This window comes from Chiloscyllium punctatum, chromosome 16, assembly GCF_047496795.1.
Source record: "Chiloscyllium punctatum isolate Juve2018m chromosome 16, sChiPun1.3, whole genome shotgun sequence".
Classification (NCBI taxonomy): Eukaryota; Metazoa; Chordata; class Chondrichthyes; order Orectolobiformes; family Hemiscylliidae; genus Chiloscyllium; species Chiloscyllium punctatum.
Window position 1 is genome coordinate 974587 of NC_092754.1, and position 24620 is coordinate 999206.

At 41.5% G+C, this 24620-nt stretch overlaps 1 protein-coding gene across 1 annotated transcript; it reads left to right on the plus strand.

Moving 5' to 3' along the window:
- Positions 1-1653: 1653 nt before the first annotated feature.
- LOC140487241 (trypsin-3-like) lies at positions 1654-13577 on the plus strand. Its single transcript, XM_072586868.1, has 6 exons — positions 1654-1717; positions 2607-2757; positions 2863-3004; positions 5217-5483; positions 6913-7018; positions 13402-13577. Exons 1-6 carry the CDS (start codon positions 1654-1656, stop codon positions 13575-13577), a joined length of 906 nt encoding a protein of 301 aa, XP_072442969.1.
- Positions 13578-24620: the final 11043 nt, after the last annotated feature.

Here is a 24620-nt window from a genome sequence, read left to right on the forward strand (position 1 = left end):
TGATATCTTTCTTGGAGTATTCTAGATTGGATTGATGATGTGACTGAACATCTTCATCCATGATCGCTGACTTCAGGAAGAAAGGAGAAGGACACACTCCTATCTACATCAACAGAGCTGAGGTGGAGAGGGTCAAGATTGTCAAGTTCCTAGGAGTCACGATAACTAACAATCTGTCCTGGACCTCCCATGTAGGAGTGACAGTCAATACCTCTTCTTCCTCAGGAGGCTAAGTAAATTCAACATGTCGATAAGGACCCTTACCAACATTTATGGATGCACCATAAAAAGCATTCTAGCTGGATGCATCATGGCTTGGTACGGCACCTGCTCTGCCCAGGACCATAAGAAACTACAGAAAATTGTGAACACAGCCCAGACCATCACACAAACCAACCTTCCATCCATGGACTCCATTTACATATCTCGTTGTCCTGGAAAAGCAGCCAACATCATCAAAGACCCCTCCCATCCCCTGGTTATAATCTCTTCCAACCTCTTCCATCAGGCAGAAGATACTAAAGGTTAAACACACGTACCAAAAGATTCAAGAACAGCTTCTTCCCTGCTGTCATCAAACTGCTGAAAGGACCTCTCAAATTTCAAATCTAGTGTCAATCTTGGTTTTGTGCCCCTCCTGTGCAGTGTAACCTTTAGGCCTCACTCTGTCTAATCACCTGATCCATCTCTATGTCCTTGTTTGCTATGGTCTGCCTGCACTGCTCACAAAACAAAACGATGATAAATCAAATCAAATCAAATCTTCACTTCAAATTGTGTAGCTATATCTTTCTAGTTCTTTCCAACTAATGGATTGGAGTGAGCTATGACTGATTCCAGCCATAATTTTGAGTATGATGTCTTCAAATTTCACAACACTGAGTAATCAAATTAAAAGTGACAAGTTAAAATGAAATGATCACGTTGTAATTGCTTCATTTTTCTCAACAGTTATTGGGATCAGCATCAGAGAGTGAGAGGTTAATAATTATTTGGAGGGGGGAGGCATTCTATCCATTCTATTAAGAGGCTGAGCTGAAATATCTTCCAAATGCAGATTTATCCCCTGGGCATTTTAAAGTATTCTCTGACTTCAGTTCAGATTCCAACAGTGGTGTTTTTTCTGTACTATTTCGGGATTTACTTATTTTCCACATATGTTTTAGTTTGTTCAAGTAAAATATTAAGTCAAGTTTGGAATATGGGTTGAAGTAGACAAGATGAAGTTTCCAGTTATTTATTTTTTGAGATACAGACTTAATGGAAAATGTTGTTTTTAAGACTGTGTGGACTCTTGGCACATCCCGTAACAGTGTAAACTACTAGGAGCCACAAACTGTGTTGCAACTTGAGGCCCTCATCTTAATTAAGCCCTGAGGGCACCAGAGACCTAAATCCAGGAGTCCTGTCCCTGAACACTGACCACCATCCCCTTTTGCAGGGGAAGGGGTAGGAGAAAACAATGGGTGGTTGCAATTTTCAAATCCCCAGTACATGGAGGAAACGGCATTTATTAAAGTAATGTTCATTACTGGGATGTCCCAAACCTGATCTACCAGTCCTCCTTCAGACATGGTAGGAGGAGGTCTTAAGTTACTACTTTTTTTTGGAGAAATGGGATACCATTTGGACATCTAAAGAAATATTTTGCATATGATCCTTGATACCTTTGGACGACATCAGGTGGTCTTTGGGATTGCTGAAATTAGATATGAAGGTACTTATAGAGTGCTCAACTCATTTGAGCTGTTAGAAAAATGTCAAAGGGAGCTGTGAATCTTTTGTTCTTTACATATTTTGAAATAACTGTCCTAAAATACCAGGGTTTACTGTTTCACTCTATGGGTTGTCGCATCTATTGTGACAAGATTAGTGCTGCATGAGTGATTTCACAGCCTATCATTATCACCATGAGGTGCCTGCCAACTTACAGTTTGTTGACAGTTCCAAGTGTATATAAAATCTATGAATTAGACCTTTGAATACAAATGCTCGATTTTACAATGGAGTAAAGGAACTTAAATACGGTGACATGATTTTTTTTTATCAGTTAGCTTTTTTGCTGTTCAAAAAATGAATTCATCAAAAGGCACTTCAAAGCAGCATCTAATTTCAGCGTTGGTCCTGAAGTCTGTCTATGGTGGCTGAGTTGGCATGCAGTATGTAAGGACAAAGGGCAGTGGGTGTGGGGACATGGGTTGACGTGTTGGCACTAAGTTGACATAGAGCTGTAATTGACCATGGGATGAATGGAGTGATATGGATGGGGATGAATGGGTTGGATGGGATGGATGTGTTGGCGAGTGTGTAGAGATTTGGAGGTGGGAGGGATGTAGGCCAAGGACTATTCTTATTTTGCTTTGATAATGATGGAGAAATGAGACTGGCAGTTTGCCCAGTCAGCCTCTGTACCCAACAACCCCTTTGCTTGCCCCAGGGTTGGCTGGACTGACTCCCATTTTCATCATCCCTCAGAAGAAGAGTCCACACTTTCAGGGCATATTTTCCAGGGTGGGTTTGTGGAGCTGGGAATCACCCAACTCCCCAGCCTGGAAGCAAGAATTCAGGCCTAAAATTTTAAAAATACATTTAATTTAATTTCTCAGGTCTAGCTGAAGACAGGATCATTGGAGGATCTGAAGTTGTCCCTCACTCTATCCCGTATCAAGCTTCCTTACAGATAAGATCAGTACATTACTGCAGTGGAACTTTAATTAACCCCAGGTGGATCCTGTCAGCAGCTCATTGTGTGAAACCGTAGGTTGCTTACAAATATAAATTATAATGTCTGTTTTAAAGTAACAAGTGCATTATAAAAGACCTTAAAAATTTAAAAATCATGTGGTTGTTTTTCTGTTCCAGTCCATATCTCATCACAGTTGTGTTGGGTGAACATAGCCTTTCCAGGTCAGATGGCAATGAACAATTCTACAGAGTGATCAAACTTATAATGTTTCCTTTCTACCATCCTGCAACATTCAGGCATGATATCATGCTGTTGAAAGTAAGTAGTGTGGAAGTATAACATTAAGTAGCAAGTGTTGGTGTGTTTACATGAGCAGATAAAAATGTGTTTGAAAATCAGATATCTCAAAACATGAGACAGTTCTGAGGACATGTGCTCACCTGAGTCAGACTGCCATTCCAATTTAAATCGCCAAGTCTGCAAGTTCTGTGACATCCCTTTGATATTCAGTTAGGGGAAAAAAACAGAAGCTGATATTTTATTCTGACTGAGTCCCAAGGACAAATCATTTAAAAATAGATTCAAGTGACCCTTGCCTGCATTGATACAGTTATAGAGTCTGCCTTTTGCCAGAGATCAAATCCTATGCCAGAGAGGAGGATATTGGTCTGTTAGCGGTGGCTGTTAGTGGCACTCAGGCCTCTAAAGAGAAAAGACTGTAGGTTCAAGACCCACATCAACACTGATGTTCTAGCAGAGTACTCAAGGAATACTGCACTGCCTGATACTCTAGCAGAGTACTCAAGGAGTACTGCACTGCCCGATGCTCTAGCAGGGTACTAAAGGAGTACTGCACTGCCTGATACTCTAGCAGAGTACTCAAGGAATATTGCACTGCCTGATACTCTAGCAGAGTACTCAAGGAGTACAGCACTGCCTGATACTCTAGCAGAGTACTAAAGGAATACTATACTGCCTGATACTCTAGCAGAGTACTCAAGGAATACTGCACTGCCTGAACATACAAATGAGCTACGGAAGTATGTCATTTCATGCCTCAAGCCTGCTCTGTCATTCAGTAAGAGTATGGCTGACTTTTCTGTGTTTTTAATTTCATTTTCTCTTTTACCCAAATCACCCTAAATTCTCCAATCAACCTCCACTGCCAAAATATTCAATGACTCCACCTTGTTCTGAAACAAAGCGTTCCAAAATCTCTCAACCATCTGAGAGAAAACGTTTCCCCTCATTTCTGTCCTAAAAGGGTGACACCTAATTTTAAATCAGTGACCCCCTAGCTCTGGACTGCCCCACAAGAGGAACTGTCCTCTCCATGTAATCCTTGTTCAGGTCATTCAAATACTGCCTTTTGGATGAGGTGTCAGATGAAGGCCTGACCTCACTCTCAGGTCCAAATTGAAGGTTGCACGTTTCCACTTTGCTGGCTGTAAAGCACTTTCAGATTCAGACCATTTCCTGTGGCCGTGCAATACAGTTGTAAGTATTTCCCTATTATACTGGCAGCAGCTCCTTAATTCCTTCCTGGTTTGAGGCACAGTAATGCTTACATTTGTTCTCAGGCCCTATCATATCTGGATCTAGAATCAGGACCATACCCACTGGAATTTCCTCAGTAGTCCAGATACAATCGGAGATCACACTGGGATTGTACGCAATAGGCAAAAGAAGTGACTCCTACTTTGGAATTTTTTTCAACTTTCTAACAGAGGCAGAACCCCAGTGACTGAGGGCTCTTCTCTGTGTTCCCAATGCCAGCCTTATTCCTGCAAGATTGTGCGCCTCACCTTTGTTGCAATTGGTTAAAGCATCCCAAAGTTAGAAAGGAAAATTACAGATTCAGATTGTCATGCTGCTGAAAATGATATTTGTTCTGGACATCAGTGTGAATGATTTGGTCATGTTATTACACATTGCACACCAAATGAGAAGATTTCCTTTCGGATGTTATTGTTGATAAAATGACAAATGAACTGTTGTTTGTTCGTAGTTACATTGCAATTACTACCAACAGCCTGTTAGGCATACACTTGTGAAGTAAATGACCCATTTCCATGCTGCAAATGTAATTGCCAAGAATCATAATGAGGCTCAGAAAGGGTGCGATAGTGGGTAAACATAGAGGAAAACACTTACTGAGATGTTTTTGTGTGGACTGAATGTATGCGTAAAGGTTTGGATTAAAAGAAAATTGCTGATGAAGACTGAATAGGATGTAAATGTTGCTGCCCTGATATGCTAGAAAACCATTCCCAAACAGTACAAGGAAAACCTTTGTCAGAGACAGTGTGTCTTTTTTAAATTCCAAGGAATATGTTAGAGGAGCATCTACTCCTTATCCATGGAAGTGGGTCACAATAGAAGATGTGTCAAAATGGGTCACCACTCTATAAATGCACACACATTATCATTGCAACACAAAATATGTTTGATATTACAGACCAATATTTGAGTAAATCTGTTTAGCAAATCTATTGTGTGCGCCTTAAATGTAACACTTCTGTTTTGTCAGTTGGATAGACCAGCAAAACGGAATGCATATATCAACCTCATATCAATTCCATCTACTGATAAAATGGTTCGTGAAAATACCCTATGTACAGTCTCTGGCTGGGGAGTCACCACTGTTTACAGTTATAGTCTATCTGATGTACTTATGGCAGTGAAGGTTCCAATCATTCCTCGTTACAAATGTAATCGACCTTCTTCATATGGTGGAAGAGTGCATCCCTACATGATCTGTGCAGGCTACAGGGCAGGAGGCAAGGATTCTTGTCAGGTATGGCTAGTTGTAACTCTTTATATTTATCCTCCTAAGTATTGTCGCTGTTCACAATAATATACCAACTAGAACTATTTGTGGACCAATAATTCAATTAAAGCTGGAATTGGTATCATAAACTTAATCAGCTTGATCTGGGGATTCAAGCAATGTACGTTTTGGATGTATACTGCAAATCCCTCCTCAGAAAACAATACTGCACCTTTTTGGCCCATTAATCCAAAACCTTTACATACCTGAAGTTCTCTGGTTTCAATCATAGCCTCAAATGAACTAAGGTGTTTAGGATTTTACAATCCAGCTCAATATCCTTATCCTAAGAAGGGAGAATGATCCAGGTTTTCCACAGTTAACCAAAACTAGCGCACTGTGGACATTGACTAAAGAATCCTCAAAGGTCTTGTGGTGCAATAGCAATGTCCCTACCTCTGGGCTAATAGGCCTAGACTGAAGTACAAGCTGCTCTAGGGGTGTATTGTAGGACATCCAAAGGGGTTGTTCTGAAAAATATGTGTTAAATGAGGAATCTCTCATTTTTTGTGGTATTCAGTAGAATGACAGAACATTCACTCTGTAACCTTATAAATGAAGGACTAGCCACTAGGATACTGCATCCAAGTATATCTGTGTTCATTAAACTGCCTGATAGAAAGAAAACATTGGGAATAGGAAGAAAATAAAAGTGGGAACCTTTAAATATATTAAATATAATACTAAATATAAAGTGCATTTTGTTTAATCCTTGCCAAAGCAATATATACTGATGTAAAATTCATAAGATATTAGCAGCCAAACGTTGAGAAGATTACATCTATTTATTTTGAATTATTTCCTGCAGTAACACTACTGCCTGGAAGGTTTAATTGCATTATGTCAGGTTTACATTTCATTCCAAACCTATAAGCTACAAGGGTGGCATGGTGGCTAAGTGGTTAGCATAGCTGTCTCACAACGCCAGCGACCCAGGTTTGATGCCAGCCTTGCGTGAATGTCTGTGTGGAGTTTGCACATTTTCCCCATGTCTGTTGGTTGTCTCCTTTCAGGTTAAATGAATTGACCATGGGAAATTGCCCATATTGTTCAGGGATATGTAGATTTAAGTGCATTAGTCAGGGGTAAATATAGGGGAATGGGCCTGGGTGAGTTACTCTTCAGGGGGCCAGTGTGAACTTGTTGGGCTGAGGGGCCTGTTTCCACACTGTAGGGATTCCATGACAACAGCAGCTGGAAATGTATCAAACAAAAAGACAAATTGTGTGATTTTAAATTCAATTCTCTCTGACTCCCAGTGGCTTATTTATCTGCTCTAATTCTCCTTCACTTGAGGACTACATTTACTTTGTTAAGAAATACAACAGGTAAAAAGTGATATTATCAAACTAAAAACTCTTCATTGACTCTTCTCTGTTCATTTCTTTCCCAACAGGGTGACTCTGGAGGACCACTGATTTGTAATGGAGTCATTGAAGGAATTGTGTCCTGGGGAATTAGTTGTGCACATTACAAATATCCAGGTGTATATACAAGAGTAGGCAAGTACAGAAATTGGATTCAAAATAAAATAGCAAGATTTTGAGAACTATCTGCCATTTACCGCTCCTGCTTACTTCTAAAAGTACTATAGTTGCCATCCAATTAGTCTTTTGCTTATGTTAAATCCAGAGAATACTTCAGCATTCTGTTTTTTTGGGCCAATTATCAATTATTCAACCATATTCAAATTCTTCTCTAATTCAATATACAATAATTTTGATCTTCCAATTATAAACAAATATTGATTTGACTTCAAAGGAGTTAATCGCTCAGAGAAATCGTTCAGTAGGAATTTATAGCAAGTTCAATTAGTTTGTGTAGGTTCAAGTGAGAATTCCTTTGTGAAAAATTGATGACAAATCTTTTCTCATTGGGAAAGAGCTGGGCAGTCTTTATGACATAATCCAATCATTATGAACTTTCTCTTTTGCTGTTTTCTGCTTGCATTTTATACCAGCTGACTTCATTTTGTCTTTCATTGGGTTGTTTTGTTTCTCCTGCAGTTCCTCAGAATGACTCTCTGCACTAATCTCATGGGTTTAATACTTATGCTCTCAGGACCATCCAGGCTGCATTATTCCTGATCTCACACTCTGTTCTGCTGGACCCCTGGATGAACCTTTGAGGTCATTCTTATCCTCAAACATAGAATTTAACTGCAGTAGTAGGCCATTCGGCCCTTTGAGCCTGCACCACCATTCAATATGATCATGGCTGACCATGCAATCTCAGTATCCCATTCCTGCTTTCTCTCCATGCCTCTGGATCCCTGGAGCCAAAGAGCCACATCCAGCTCCCTCTTGAATACACCTAATGAACTCACCTCACAGGATCCACAGGTTCACAACTCTGAGCAAAGAAATTCTTCCTCATCTCAGTCATCAATGGCTTAGCCCTAAATCTTAGACTGTGACCCCTATTTCTGGATATCCCTAACATTGAGAACATTCTTCCCACATCTAACCTGTCTAGTCCCATCAGTATTTTATATGTTTCTATGAGATCCTCACTCAATCTTCAAAATTCCAATGAGTACAAGCCCACTCTTTCTTCATATGTCAGTCCTGCCATCCCAGGAATCAGTCTGGTGAACTGATTAAGCTTTTGATTCCATTATTAATAAGTCCCCCTTACAGTTTAAACTGTGGATGGCTCCCTGAAAACAGCTGGAGCTTCAGCATTTTGGCAACCTCCTGATCACCTCACCCCCACCACCCAAACCTCATTCCGAGATTCATGCATGGGGAGACAAGTCTCCCCTCAACATCTTCCTCAGACCAGAACAATGATCACAAATGCAGTTATAGTCCAACTGCAATAAGATTCAACACTACCTCCAGTCAACACTAGAATTAATAAGGTAAACACAGTCTTGTCACAATATACTAAATACAGCCAAATTGGACATCTAATGTGTTTAAAATAGGCAAATAGTATTATTGATAATCAGTAATTCAGAGAGCCTTTTAAGGATCTCCCAACCCTGCTCTCCACTTCACTTGCAGAAACACAGGATATCACATAATCCAGTCCCCATTACTATTGAGATGAGATCAGTGTGGATACTATCACTCTCATTGAATAATTCAATGCTTTTTATCCCTAACTGGCAGTGACAGTCACAGCATGCGTTTGAGAGAAATGTGGGATCCAGGCTTGAGGTTCCATTCATTCACTGTATTGACAGACAGTTGCAGGCTGCAGATCTTCTCCTTCCAGTGAGGTGTTCCCTGCATGTAGAAATTCTCCCTCATAAATATGATTCCAAATAATATTTAATCCAGTGACATTAACAATGCAACTTGCAAAACATAGATCTCTGTACCTAATTTAGAACTACACATTAATCTCAGCTGATAGCTAACAAAGAACAGTACAACACATGAACAAGCCCTTCAGCCCACCAAGACTGCGCTGACACTTGATGCCTTTTTAAACTAAAACCCTTTTACCTCTACATGGTCCATATCCCTCTATTCTCTGTGGAGACATATATCTGTCATGATTCCTCTTAAACATTGCTATTGTACCCACTTCCACCACTTCTTCTGGCAGTGCATTCCAGGCACTTACCACCCTCTGTGTAAAAAAAACGTGCCTCTTTTATATCTCCTTTAAACTTACTTGATTTTACCTTAAACCTATGTCCCCCAATGAATTGATGCTTCTATCTTGGGAAAAGGACTCTGACTCTGCATTCTACCAATGCCTGTCATAAATCTGTAAATGTCTATCAGGTTGCTCATCATCCTTCAGCATTCAAGTGAAAACAAATCAAGTTTGTCCAACCTGTCCTTATAGCTATTACTCTGCAAACCGGGAAGCATCCTGGTAAACCATTGTTGTATCCTCTCCAAATCCTTCTGGTAGTGTGACAACCAGAACTGTTCATAATCGATTATCTGAACGAAATAGTGCCTGCCCATTACGTTCGGATAATCGAGTTTCCACTGTATTCCAAATGTAGCCTAACTAAAGTTCTATACAGCTACAACATGACTTGCCAATTTTTATACTCAAAGTCCCAAATGATGAAGGCAAGCATGTTATAAGCCTTCTTGACCACCTTATCCACTTGTGTTGCCATCTGTAAGTTGATGCTACTAAGGGTTCTGTCTACTTCCCTCCTCTATTAGATCTTCCAAAATGCATCACCTCACATTTGTTCAGATTAAAGCCCATCTGCCATTTTCTGCACAAGTCTCCAGTCGATCTGCATCCTACTGGATCCTCTGGCAATCCTCCTCACTATCTACAGCTACCTCAATCTTCATACCATCCGCAAACTTAATAATTAGACCTCTTACATTCTCCTCCAAATCATTTCCATACATTACAAACAACAGGGGTGCCAACACTAAACTCTGTGGAACATCACTGGTCACAGATCTTCAGTCAGAAAAACACCCTCTAGCTCTGCTTTCAGTCTTCTATGATCAAGGCAGCTTGGTATCCATCTTACCAACACACAAACGATTCAATGTGACTTCATCTTTTGTATAAGCCTGCCTTGAGGGACCTTGTCAAATTCCTTGCTGAAGCTCATATAGATCGTATCCACCACACTGTCCTCATCAATCATCTTCGTCACTTTCTCAAAACCCTCAATCAAGTTTGTGAGACATGACCTTCCCTGCACAACTGTAAGTAATCTAATCTAATCTAAAGCCATGCCACCTATCACTAATAAATCCATATTTTCCCAATTGGAGTAAATCCCATCCCCAAGAATCTTCTCCAATAATTTCCTTACCATTGACATAAGGCTCACTAGCCTGTAATTTCGTGGATTACCTCTGTTGTCTTTCTTAAGCAAAGGAACAACTTTGGCTGTTCTCCAGTCTTCTGGGACCTCTCCTGCAGCTAACGAGGATACAAAACTTTCACACGGGCCCCCAGCAATTTCCTTACCTGTCTCCCTCAGCATTTGGGGACCTCTCTACTTTAATGCTTTTTAAAAACACCCAACACCTGCTCCTTTTTTATAGTGACATGCCCTAGAATATCAACATATCCCTCTATAGACTCACCATCCACCATGTCCTTCTGCCTTCTGAATTTTGATGCAAAGTACTCATTAAGAACCTCAGCCACTTCCTCCAGCTCCATGCATAAATTCACTTGAGTTGACCTATCCTTTCCCTAGCTATCCTGTTGCTCCTTATATATGTATAAACGCCTTGGGATTTTATGGCCCCTTTTAGCCCTCTTCACTCCTTTCTTAAATTCTTTCCTGCTTTCTTCGAGGAGTCTGTCTGACTTCAGTTTCCTAAACCTTTTTATATCATCTTTTCCTTTTTGACTAAGCTCTCAATTTCTCTTGTCATCCAAAGTTCCTGAATCTTGCTACCTTTATCCTTCATTTTCACAGGAACATGTGATCCTGAACTCTAAATCAACTGACCTTTTAAAAATTCCCACATGCCAGATTTGGATTTACCCTTAAACAGCTGCTCCCAATGTCTATTCCCCAGTTCCTGCCTAATATTGTCATTGTTACCCTTATCCTAATTTAGTACTTTCATCCAAGAACTTCTCTTATCCTTATCAATACTTAGCTTAAATCTTACAGAATTATGGCCACTGTTTTCAAAATGCTTCCCCACTGAAACTTATATCACTTGGCTGGGCTCATTCCCCAATATCAGGTCTAGCTGTGGGATGTTAACCATTTCTAAAACCCCCCAGTAAAAGCAAATGCTATTAGAAGGCGAGTTATCCCAACCCCTAAAGGCATGAAAAAATCTGACTATTTCACTACAATTTCCAAATAGTCCTCTAGTTCATTTATGTGGTCAAGTTCTGGCTGTTCAGTTGGTTGGACTGAAACCAGAAAGGGTTTATGTGGGATGTTGGAGAGCTGACTCCCATTGTATTCCACAACTACTGAGAATAAACCTCAAGCAAGACATTAGGATTGAGACCAAACTATCACCGAACAGTGGTCTAAAAAATATAACAAAGTAAAGATTTTCTATCTCTAGAAGATGTAGCATACATTTACATCACTCATTGTCTGTTATGAGAAGATAGTTCTTTTGAACTCACTTGCCCTTGTTCAAAATATTTGTTCTTTATAACGATTCAAGTATATTCTATGATAATGGCTAAACAAGTGTACCACTTTTTCTATTTATCTTTTGCATCTGCTTTGACTACAGTAGTTTACTCAAATTAAAGCACCAAATGTATGAATAGAATAATGACTTGATACAGCTGTTGTATTTTCCATTTTGTTCATTTAGTTTGCAAGAATTTATTTGGAATATAAATTCCAAGCATTCAGGAAAACTTTGTTTTAGTGTGTTTTCCTCTCTCCTTCCCTTCTTTCTCAAACACAATGAATCAAACTGGCATCTGGATTCACAAACACCAGGAAAGAACAGACTCACAAATATGATCCTCATGCATGACCCTAACTGGATGGACCCTAAATATTGACAAGGTTTATTTGAAAATAGACCAGGAACAGGAAGCTGCTTTCTCTAAATCAAATCTGTTTCTAATAGTTAAAGGAATCGGTGTTGTAGAACTGGCACAGATCACTGAAGATTGCAGTAGATAATATATTCATAGTTACCTGCTCAGACAATCATCTCCAATCATTCAGATAAAACTATCTCGAGTCTGTAGGGCACAAAGGAAAACATTGTGAAGCTCTAATGTAAAAGCAGGTCCAAGAAATAAAATTACAAAAAGGATGGGAGGCAGGTGTGAACTTCACATTAATCACTGACAGATGGCAGTACTTATATTCACCAAAGTACCAAGATTAATTAATTGGAATCTGTATACGTAAATACAAAGACAATAAATTCCTTTCTGTGAGAAGTTCTGAGCATAGACTGAAATTTTATATTGTGATGTCCAGCCAACAGACCACTGATGGTGTGTGTCCCTACACTCTGCCAATGTCACTTTAATTTTGTGATGGGCCACAAGCACAAAGGCTTCTCTCTAAAATTTATGGTTAAAACATCTCCAGTCTATCCAGTGAATGGGAAGTTGTTGATTTGGATTGTCTGAACAGAGAGAGACTGCAAAAACAGGCTGGTGTGATTTTCAAGTGTACAGCGGATTGATATACATGGGCTTTAGTGTGACCAACAGATTACTGGCCTGGTAAGTAATCCTACTGCATGGTGAGCCTGCAGTATGTGCATCAATACAAACACTGTAATATAACTATATTACATGATCTCAAGTATTCAGTATCAGCTTCAGTTCTGGGATCAGTGCTCCAGGAGCTCTCTACACTCATTTCTACAAAGAGCTGACCTCGTCCTGTAATGCAAAATCATCTAAAATAAAATTCCTCAATTTTTGCCACACCTCAGTATTCTGATCTGTAAGTTCAAGGTATAAGACTGTTGGTGGGTTTTTTTGGCACACACTGAGGCAAATGCAGCATGAGAAGAAATTGAGAGCATGCTGTATTTGTGGCTGCCAGTGATTGGTGCCAGTGACTGGGGCAGAGGGGTTGGTGCAGAATAAATACAGCAGAAGGTAATGGGCGGGGGAGCAGCAATAACCAGCCCCTGGCTGGGGAGAGGTTTTGTAACAATGGAGATAGAATGGAAGGAATGGCAGAATAGGTTAAATATGGCACCATGAGGCTGGAGGCAGTTATTTGATGCAACTTACAATTGAAAAATATATTCTTTGTACTAAAACAGAAATGCACTGAATTTGAATGAAAATATATTAGAAAAAGGTGTCAGATAAATTAAAAACAAGATTGGGAGTTAGGAAATTGCTCTTCTTGATTAGGAATACTGAAATTATAACCGGCATGTTTCAAAGGTTTATTTCGAGAACAATATTGAGATCCATCTGATGTAAAGCTGCCTTTTCAATGCCAGAGAAAACAAATCCCAATTAGACTCTTATATCCCGTGGTCAGACTCTTTAATGAAGTTTGTATTTATGTTCCCGGGTCTGTTTCTACACATGGACATGGTTTTACATGGCAATTCTCAGTCAGAACGTTTGATTCTGTTGAAGACTTTGTTAGGAATAATCAGAAATCCTGTATTTCATGACATCTTGTTGCAATGAAGATGCTAATTTAACAGTAAATGTCTGTGGCTCTCTGCTATTACGAATTTATCTTTGCTCTCAGGGAGTCACTCAGACTGTGTGGGAGAGTGTGAACTTTGTTGGACTAGAATTCCTAGCACCAGCAGCGCACAAGCAGCTATTAAAGGATATTATACAGGATACAAACAAGCAACTCAACCCAATTAGTCACGGCACTCTCCTCCTCATCTCACCCTATCAGCTTCTCCTTCCACATGGACCTATTGTGATTCTCCTTAAATGCAGCTCCATACACACAGGCATTTTGCAATCTGGAAACCCTCCAGCTGAGAGCTGCAGAATTTGTTTGATGGCGGGAAGCTGTGCAAAAGGCCTCTTGAAGATAAGTAGTCATGATTTAGAGATGCCGGTGTTGGACTGGGATGTACGAAGTTACAAATCACACAACACCAGGTTATAGTCCAACAGGTTTATTTGGAAGCACTAGCTTTCGGAGGTCTGCTCCTTCATCAGCTGGTTGTGGAGTACAGAATTGTAAGACACAGAATTTATAGCAAAAGTTTACAATGTGACGTAACTGAAATTATACACTGAAAAATAGCTTGATTGTTTGTTAAGTCTTTCAACTGTTAGAATGATCATGTTAGCTTCACTTCTTTCATAAGTAAATCACAAAACTTTTTTAAAAGTTACATTCTCAGGTTAACTGTAACAATTGGTGTCAGCGCAGATAAGATAGCCCCCTGTGTTCCCTGTCAGTGCCATAATGTTTTGACTGATTCTAACCTAAAACGTGAGTTAACAGGGTCTTACATGATTCATGCAGTTTTTGAGCAAAGTACAATGTAACTCTGCAAGTACAAATTCAGTGTTTAGATCAAAGTGGTGCTGGAAAAGCACAACAGTTCAGGCAACATCCGAGGAGCAGGAAAATCGATGTTTCGGGCAAAAGTCCTTCATCAGGAATAGAGGTGGAGAGATAAATGGGAAGGGGTGGGGCTGGGGAGAAGGTAGCAAAGAACACAATAGGTGAACAGGGGTGGCGAAGGAGGTGATAGGTCAGAGGGGAGGGTGGAGCAGATAGGTGGGAAGGAAGATTGACAGGTAGGACAGGTCATGGGGACAGTGCTGAGCTGGAAGGTTGGAACTGAGGTAAGGTGGGGGAAGGGGAAATGAGGAAACTGGTGAAGTCTACATTAATGCCCTGGGGTTGAAGTGTTCCGAGGCAAAAGATGAGGCATTCTTTCTCCAGGCGTTGGGTGGTGAGGGAGCGGGGTGGAGGAGGCTCAGGACCTGCATGTCCTCGGCAGAGTGGAAGGGGGAGTTGAAATGTTGGGCCACAGGATGGTGGGGTTGATTGGTGCGGGTGTCCCGGAGATGTTCCCTGAAGTGCTCTGCTAGGAGGCGTCCAGTCTCCCCAATGTAGAGGAGACCGCATCGGGAGCAACGGATACAATAAATGATATTGGTGGATGTGCAGGTGGAACTTTGGATGTGGAAGGCTCCTTTGGGGCCTTGGATGGAGGTGGGGGGGGGAGGTGTGGATGCAGGTTTTGCAATTCATGCAGTGGCAGGGGAAGGTGCCAGGAAGGGAGGGTGGGTTGTTGGGGGCGTGTAGTCCTGACCAGTACAAATTCACCCCACATGTGTATGTGTGCATGTGGGATTTTGTGCGTGTGTGTCTCTCTCTCTGGGATGGGGGTTTGTGAGTGTCTGTAACAGAGTGTATATGTGTTTCTGTGTGAGTGTAAAGTGTCTAAGTCTGTGAGAGGGTGCATGTGTGAGTGTGGGAGTGTGTGTGAGTGTCTGTGTGCATGTCTATGTATAGGATTGCCTGTGTGTGTGTGTGTGTGTGTGTGTGTGTGTATATATATAAATGTCTGCGCGCACGTGCATGCGTAGGAATGTTGTGTGTGTATAGTGCAATGCTGGTAACCTGTAGTGTGACCTGCAGTATCTCATGTCACACTACAGGTGACCAACATTGCATTATACACACAAACGCACACACACACTCCTACACACAAACATGCCCACAGAACACTCACACACAATCCTCCAGACACACACACTCCCACACTCACACATGCATCCTTTCACAGACTTAGACACTTTACACTCACACACACACATATACACTCTCTCTCACAAACACTCACAACCCCCCATCCTGGATACACACACACGCACCCTCTCACAGACTTCGACCACTTTACACTCACACACACACATATATACTCTCCCTCTCTCTCTCACAGAAACTCACTAACCCCCACCCCAGACAAACACACACACACACAAAATCCCACATGCACACATATACGTTTGTGAGGTGAATTTGTACTTGCAGTGTTACATTGTACTTTGCTCAAAATCTGCATGAGTCCATGTGAGACTCTGTTAACTCATGTTTTAGGTTAGAATCAGTCTAAACATTATGGCACTGACAGGGAACACAGGGGGCTATCTTATCTGCGCTGACACTAATTGTTACAGTTAACCTGAGAATGTAACTTTTTTTTAAAAAAAGTTTTGGGATTTACATATGAAAGAAGTGAAACATACAAGGAACAAGAGGAGACCAATCAGCCCTTCTAGCCTTTTCCACCATTCAATAAGATTTTAACTTTAACTCCATATTCCTGCATATTCCCAATAATCTTTCATCCCCTTTTGTGATCAGGAATCTATCTCCCTCTGCTTTAAAATATTTAAAGAATCTGTATCCACTGCCTTTTGAGGAAGGAAATTCCAAATACTCACAACCTTCAAAGAGAAAAGGTTTCCTCATCTCTGTCTGAAGTGTCCTTATTTTTAAACAGTGACCCCTAGTTCTAGACCCTCTCACAAGAATCATAGAATCCCTACATTGCAGAAAGAGGTAATTTGGCCCATCAAGTCCATACCAACCCTCCAAAGAGCAGCCCACCCAGACCCTGTCACCCTACCCTATCACCATAACCCCACATTTCTCATGGTTAATCCACCTAACCTGCACATCCTTGGGGGGAAACTGGAGCACCCGGAGGAAACCCACACAGACACATGGAGAATGTGCAAACCCCACACAGACAGTCGCCTGAGGCTGGAATTGAACTCAGGTTCCCAGTGCTGTGAGACAGCAGTGCTAACCACCATGCCAGCCCATAAAAGGAAATGTCCTTTCCATATCTACCCAGCTAAGTCCCCTCAGGTTGTTGTATGCTTCAATTAAGTCACCTCTGATTCTTCTAAACTCCAGTTCCTACAGGCCAAGACTGTCTAACGTTTCCTCATGGTCCAGGCCTTAGACCTCCCCTCAGTTATACAGCGAGCTGCTGATCAACAGCCTAACTAATGCATTCGATCACATGGTGTTCAAACCAGCTCATTAATAATAACATGTTAGTAACGATGACATTGACAAGTGAAGAGAAGGCAATTGTTGAGAATGGAAATCAGATGGATGTGATGATAAAAGCAGAGAAGGACAGGAGCACCGTCCCCAACTCCCCATTACCCTCAACAGGTTTGACATATAAATTAACCAATGAAAACATGAGTAACTTACTGGTCATAGCTTAAAACAAAACACCCACAGTGATTTGGTGACGGAGGAGCAAACACTGAATTGTTTGTAAGAGAACAGCAGCTCCCATGATTTTTTAGAAATTGACAATAATTTATTGCAGGGAATAATTTTCCAAGCTTTATTGTTTGAGTTCCATTTGGACAGGAAAAGGCTTGTCACTTCTTCACTGACATTTCTTTGGCCTTAACCCTCATGCCTTATTTAAAAATACAGCAAACTTTTCAGACTTTTACTTCTGGGCATTCTGGCCTCGAGGTAGGGACAATGCAACCTTGCTACATGCCCCATATTACAATTGGGAAGATTTGGCAAGCTGATTATCAGGTTTCTCGATCACCTCGTTCACTGCCCCTCCTTGGTGAACAACTGCAACTTGAATTCATCTGCTTTCTATCTGAGAAATTGAGGGAAATTGGCCCTTGTGTTGTCGTTGTAGTGTTCCTATCTTTGGCCAGAAGATCCATGTCTAAGTCCCGTCTGCTCCGGAGGTGTGTCACAACATCTCTGAGCAAGTTGATTAGAATCTATCTAAATTTTAAACCAGGCAGGTTGACACTGATTGGTGAGGGCATTGCCTTGCGACTGGCCCTGACTGTGTGATATTCAGCGGTCAGTCACTCTGAAATATCTCCACCGAGGTCAGTATCCCATCAGCAAGTCACCCTTTATTTTCACATGGAGAATCCTTGTGAGGGGATCCAGCTCCATCAGAGCCAGCTCCCAGAGTGAACAGAACCTCTGACATTCTTGTTCTTTTTTCCCCCACACTGCCGCCTAACTGCGGTAGTGCTTATTTTTCCCCCAGCACCCATGTTGTGTGTGTGCAGGTGTGAAACGCAGTGAAAGACACAAGGTGCACGAATCTTTTTCCACCACCAGGAAGAAAAGAAAGACACTCTTGTTTATTTTTTTTTCTTTTTGACAAGCAGTGTCCTTTGTCATCCTTTGTTTATCTTTTCTTTTTTTTAATTTAACCCCCACACTACCACCTAACTGTGGTAGTGCTTATTTTTTCCCCAGCACCCATGGTGTGTGTGTGTGTGTGTGTGTGTGTGTGTGTGTGCAGGTGTGAGACACAGTGAGAGACACAAAGTGCACAAATCTTTATTCAATTTCCACCACCAGGAAGAAAAGGAAGACTCTCTTGTTTTTTTTTCCAGAGCGAACAGAAGCCCTGATTCTCCTTTTTTTTATTTTTCCCATGTTGTGTGTGTGTGCAGGTGTGAAACACAGTGAAAGACACAAGGTGCACGAATCTTTTTCAACCACCAGGAAGAAAAGAAAGACACTCTTGTTTATGCCTGTTAGCCAGTGCTCCCTGATTGGGGCTGTTAATCTGGTCCAATCAGGAACTCATATTCTAGGAGGTCCACCTGCCTGATCTTGTTAAAAGGTTTATACACTCCATCTCCTGGGACGTGCCCAGTTTACCCCTGATTACTCTGAAAGGGAAATGTATCACAAAACTTTGAGCAACAAGCAAATTTCATGCTGCTACAATGTATTCACAACATCAGTGACGTCATTGCTGCGGACAAGCTAAAACAATCCTCGGCCCTATGTCCCAAAGACACTTTATCATCTCAGACAGTATGTCCCTTGGACTGTTCACAACAAGCAACGTACAGATAGTACCAAACCAAACCCTACTTGCAGTTTGAGAACCAGATACAGTTTTCTCTTTATCTACTCTTATTATACTTCCCGGATGTTGTACCATAAAGTCATCTACTCTTATTATACTTCCCAGATGTTGTACCCTTCATACTTTATTCAATTCAATAAATCCCACATAGGAGCAAATGACTGCAGATGCAGGAATCTGAACTAAAAACAACAAAATGCTGGAGTTCACAGTGGGTCAGACAACATCCACGGAGAGACAGCAAGCTAATGCTTTGAGTCTAGATAACTCTTCACTTCAGCTCTGATGGAGAGTCATCTAGACTCAAAACATTAGCTTTCTCTCTCTCCATGGATGCTGCCTGACTGCTGTGATCTCCAGCATTTATTTTTTTCAATAAATCCCATTCCCTGCTCTTTCCCATGTGTATAGAATCATAAACTTTTACAGTACAGAAGGAGGCCATTTAACCCATTGTGTCGTACTGGCTCCTGAAAGAACCACCCAGCTAATCCCATTATCCAGCTCTATCTCCATGGTGCTCTAAAATTCATCATTTCCAAATACATACCCAACTCTCCAATGAAGCCTCAATAAAGAATCTGCCTCCAGGCAGCACATTCCAAATCCAAACAACTCTTTGACGAAAGAAGTTTCTCCTCCTCTCACTCCTAGCTCTCGCGTTGACAATCTTGAAATTGTGACCCCCACTAACTAGTGGAAACAGAACATTGTTCTTTACCGGGCAAAATAGTTCATAATTTTGAACCCCTCAATTAGGTCTCTAAATCTTTTCTGCTCCATGGAGAAAAAGTCCAATTTCTCTAATTTTTTCCTTGTATCTAAAATCACTTATTCCTGATGTCATTCTGGTAAAGCTCCTTTGCACTCTCTCCCAGGGCTTTAACATCCTTCCTTAAATAAGCTGCTCAGAACCAAACACAAACTCCAAATGTACTCTGACCAATGATTCGTACAGGTGTAGCATCACTTCCTCACTTTTATAGTCTATGCCTCTATTGATAAACCCAAGGATTCTGTAAGATTCTTAACAACTGTTTCAATTTGCCTGGCCACTTCAGAGAATTATGCCCATGAATCCTGAGCTACCTCTGCTCCTGTCCTCCCTCAGAGTTGTGCCATCGAGGCATGTATTGTCTCTCTGTGTTCCTTCTCCCAAAATGCATTAGCCCACATTTCTCTAGACTGAAATTCATCTGGCAGGTGTCTGCTCATTTGGCCAATTTGTCAATGTCCCCCTGAAGTTGCTCAGTGTCAGCCTCACAGTTCGCTCATCTCCTGAGCTTAGTATCACCTGCAAATTTAGAGATTTTTCCCTCAAGACACATCTCCAAATCATTTATTTCAATCAGAAAAATAAGGGTTCCAACACTGATCCCTGGAGAACACCACTTTCAATTTGTCTCCAATCCGATAAATGCCCATCTATACCTCTCCAGCATCTGAAGTCCTCACTTTCTCCATCTATACCTATCCTCTGTTTCCTATCTTTTAGCTGACCTCTAATTCATGCTGCCAAAAACTAATCAATCCCAAACATTTCTAATCTGCTAACCAACCTGCTATGTGGCACTGTATCAAATACTTTCTGCAAGTCCAAGTACACAATGTCAGCAGCACTACCCTCATCAGAAAACTCAATAAAAAATGTCAGATATGACCTACCTTGCTAAAGCATGCTAAAGACAGAGGGTGGTGGTGGAGGGTTGTTTTTCAGACTGGAGGCCTGTGACCAGTGGAGTGCCACAAGGATCGGTGCTGGGTCCTCTACATTTTGTCATTTACATAAATGATTTGGATGCAAGCGTAAGAGGTACAGTTAGTAAGTTTGCAGGTGACACCAAAATTGAAAGTGTAGTGGACAGCGAAGAGGGTTACCTCAGATTACAACAGGATCTGGACCAGTTGGGCCAGTGAGCAGAGAAGTGGCAGCTGGAGTTTAATTCAGTTAAATATGAGGTGTTGCATTTTGGGAAAGCAAATCTTAGCAGGACTTATACACTTAATGGTAAGGTCCTTGGGAGTGTTGCTGAACAAAGAGACCTTGGAGTGCAGGTTCTTAGCTCCTTGAAAGTGGAGTCACAGGATAGTGAAGAAAGAGTTTGGTATGCATTTTTGTATTGGTCAGAGTATTGAGTACAGGAATTGGGAGGTCATGTTGTGACTGTACAGGACATTGGTTAGGCCACTGTTGGAATACTATGTGCAATTCTGGTCTCCTTCCTATTGGAAAGATGTTGTGAAACATGAAAGGGTTCAGAAACGATTTACAAGAATGTTGCCAGAGTTGGAAGATTTGAGCTATAGGAAGAGGCTGAACAGGCTGGGGCTGTTTTCCCTGGAGCATTGGAGGGCTGAGGGGTGACCTTATAGAGGTTTACAAAATTATGAGGGGCATGGATAGGGTAAAGAGACAAAGTCTTTTCCCTGGGGTCAGGGAGTCCAGAACTAAAGGGCATATGTTTAGGGTGAGAGAGGAAAGATATAAAACAGATCTACGGGGCAGCTTTTTCATACAGATGGTGGTACGTGTATGGAATGAGTTGCCAGAGGAAGTGGTGCAGGCTGGTACAATTGCAACATTTAAAAGGCATTTGGATGGTTATATGAATAGGAAGGGATTGGAGGGATATGGGCCGGGTGCTGCCAGGTGGGACTCGATTGGGTTGGGATATCTGGTCGGCATGGACGGGTTGGACCGAAGAATCTGTTTCCATGCTGTACATCTCTATGACTCTAGCATTAATTTATTTTTCTCTAAGTGTATATTTACTTTATCCTCCATCAGTTTTTCCACTGCTGGTGTCATGCTGATAGGTCTGTAGTTTCCTGGGTTTTCCTTTGTCCCATTCTTAAACGATGGTGTCACATTTACAATTCTCCAATCCCCTGGTACTAATCCAGTGTTCAGACAGGCCTGGAGAACTTTTGTCAACAGATTTGCACTTTCTTCCCTTACCTCTCTCAGGAATCTAAGAGTCATCCCATCTGGGCCTGGTGACTTCTCTCCCTAGAATGCTTCCTGTATTTTTAGTACCTCTTCTTTATCTACCACTATACTGTTCAGTTGTTGACCATCCACATTTTCAACTAAGCCATTGTCACCATTTTCTGATTTGGTAAAAATAGTAGTGTAGTATTCACACCTTCCTTAATGTGTGGTGACTAGAATTGGAGTCAAAGAGTGTGTTGCTGGAAAAGCACAGCCAGTCAGGCAGCATCTGAGGAGCAGGAGGATCTACATTTCAGGCATAAGTCAGGCATTTCAGGAATGAGACAGGTCTGACTAGAATCAGACACAGTTTTGCTTGTAACTTCACCAGAAATGTATACAGTTTCACATAATTTTACAGTTTCATGATAACAACAGCAACAAATCTCCCAAACCATGGATTATTGCTATCTCTCCAATCTTCAGGTGAAAAACTGTCAAGCACTCAGAAAAACAAACACTTAAACTGCTACCTATCACCTTTTTTTCTGAAAAAGTTAAAAATCCCACAACACCAGGTTATATTCCAACAGGTTTAATTGGAAGCACACTAGCTTTCGGAGCGCTGCTCTCATCAGGTGGTTGTGGAGTATAAGATTGTAAGACACAGAATTTATAGCAAAAGTTTACAGTGTGATATAACTGAAATTATATATTGAAAAAGATCTGGATTGTTTGTTAAGTCTCTCATCTCTTAGACTGACCATGTTGGTTTCAGTTCTTTCATATGTAATTGAAAGTGTGAACTTCCCTGTGTAAGACTGCCACAATGGTCAGACTGAAAATGGATTTACAGAATCTGACATGGATTCATGCACTTTTTCTGATAGGTTTTTTTGTAAATGGCATTGAGTGCAGCAGCGAAAAATGACTCATGGTTTTCTAAGTGAGTTGCACAAATGACATTTACATTGTCGAACACACTCACACTCACATTCACCACATCCTTCATGGCTTCAGTTGAAGTGGGCTTTCTAGAAACAGTTCACATTTCAGTTATCTTGGAACTCCCCCTCCTATTGTAACAGCTTTAGGGCTACCTCTTTAACCACAACCTACACGTGCTGCTTCTGTGTAGAATGGGAGGCTGCACTCAGCAACGCATCACACAAAGAACATTTTCCACTCATTCTGTTGCCCTGTCCCATGAAGTTTGGACACTTCCCTCCATCGCTGAGAGAATTCTGCAGACCCTCCTGGGCTCCAGCACATTCCCATGCACTGCCAAGTGTCTCCGACCACAGATATCACCATTACACTCCACACCAGTTGTTGCAGCTTTTCTAAAACCTGAGAAGGTTACATTCTCATTCCAACCCAGGATCAGTGCAGTACTGACAGTGCCTAAACTGCTTCATATCAGGTCTGGGCAATAACAAAGCTGTTTAGTCCTGAAGAACAGTCATATTAGACTTAAAATTAACTCTGTTTCTCTCTCCCAGACACTGCCAGACCTCTTCGGTTTCTCCAGCATCCTCTTGTTATGTTTCAGATTTCCAGCATCAGCAGGATTTGTTTTTATCAGGAGGTGTAACAGGAATCTCCAGTATACCATCAGGTTCTCCTGTGCTCACCGTATAATGCAGGGAACTCACTTCAGGAGCTAGCTTGTAGTTGACATTGTTTCTCATCCATCGAGACATAGAGAGAGAGTCTGAGAGTCGTTGGTGCATCAGTGTCTGTTCTGAATTATTCGGATTTCTCCGGTCTCTCCTTGCAGCAGTAAACAGGGAGCAGAAGACTGATTGACCCTGCAATACCAGCGCAAACCTTTCTGGGCTGTTAAATATCATGAGATTGGCATTTATTAGTTAATTGGCTCAGCCCCAATCAATCTCAAGGTTTAATAACAACAAAAACAGAAAGTCCTGAAGAAATTCAGCAGGTCTGGCAACATCTGTGGAGAGAGAAACAGAATTAATGTTTCATGTCTGGTGACCTGAATTAACCCCTACAAGGCCCATGGGGAATCATTGATCAGGCTGGCATGGTGGCTCAGTGGTTAGCACTACAGCACCAGGGACCCCAGTTCGATTCCAGCCTTAGGCAACTGTCTGTGTGAAATTTGCACATTCTCCCCATGTCTGTGTAGGTTTCCTCCTGGTGCTCCAGTTTCCTCCCACAGTCCAAAGATGTGCAGTTTAGGTGAATTCTGTATTAGTGGTGCTGGAAGAGCATAGCAGTTCAGGCAGCATCCAAGGAACAGTGAAATTGACGTTTCGGGCAAAAGCCCTTCATCGGTATTCACTCAGGAATAGAACATTGTTGCCGATGTGAACACTGAGTCACAATTAAGTAGAATGGATGGCTTTGAGGTAGGTAGGGAAGAGGTGTTGGAAATTCTGGAAAGGGTGAAAATAGATAAGTCCCCCGGGCCTGATGGCATTTATCCTAGGATTCTCTGGGAAGCAAGGGAGGAGATTGCAGAGCCATTGGCCTTGATTTTTATGTTCTCGTTGTCTACAGGAATAGTGCCAGAAGAGTGGAGGATAGCAAATGTGGTTCCCTTGTTCAAGAAGGGGCGTAGGGATAACCCTAGTAACTATAGGCCAGTGAGTCTCACTTCTGTTGTGGGCAAAGTTTTGGAGAGAATTGTAAGGGATAGGATTTATGAGCATCTGGATAGGAGTAATGTGATCAAGGATAGTCAGCATGGTTTTGTGAAGGGCAGATCGTGCCTCACAGACCTTATTGAATTCTTTGAGAAGGTGACTAAGGAGGTGGATGAGGGTAAAGCAGTAGATGTGGTGTATATGGATTTTAGTAAGGCGTTTGATAAGGTTCCACATGGTAGGCTACTGCAAAAAATACGGAGGTATGGCATTGAAGGTGAGTTGGAGGTTTGGATTAGGA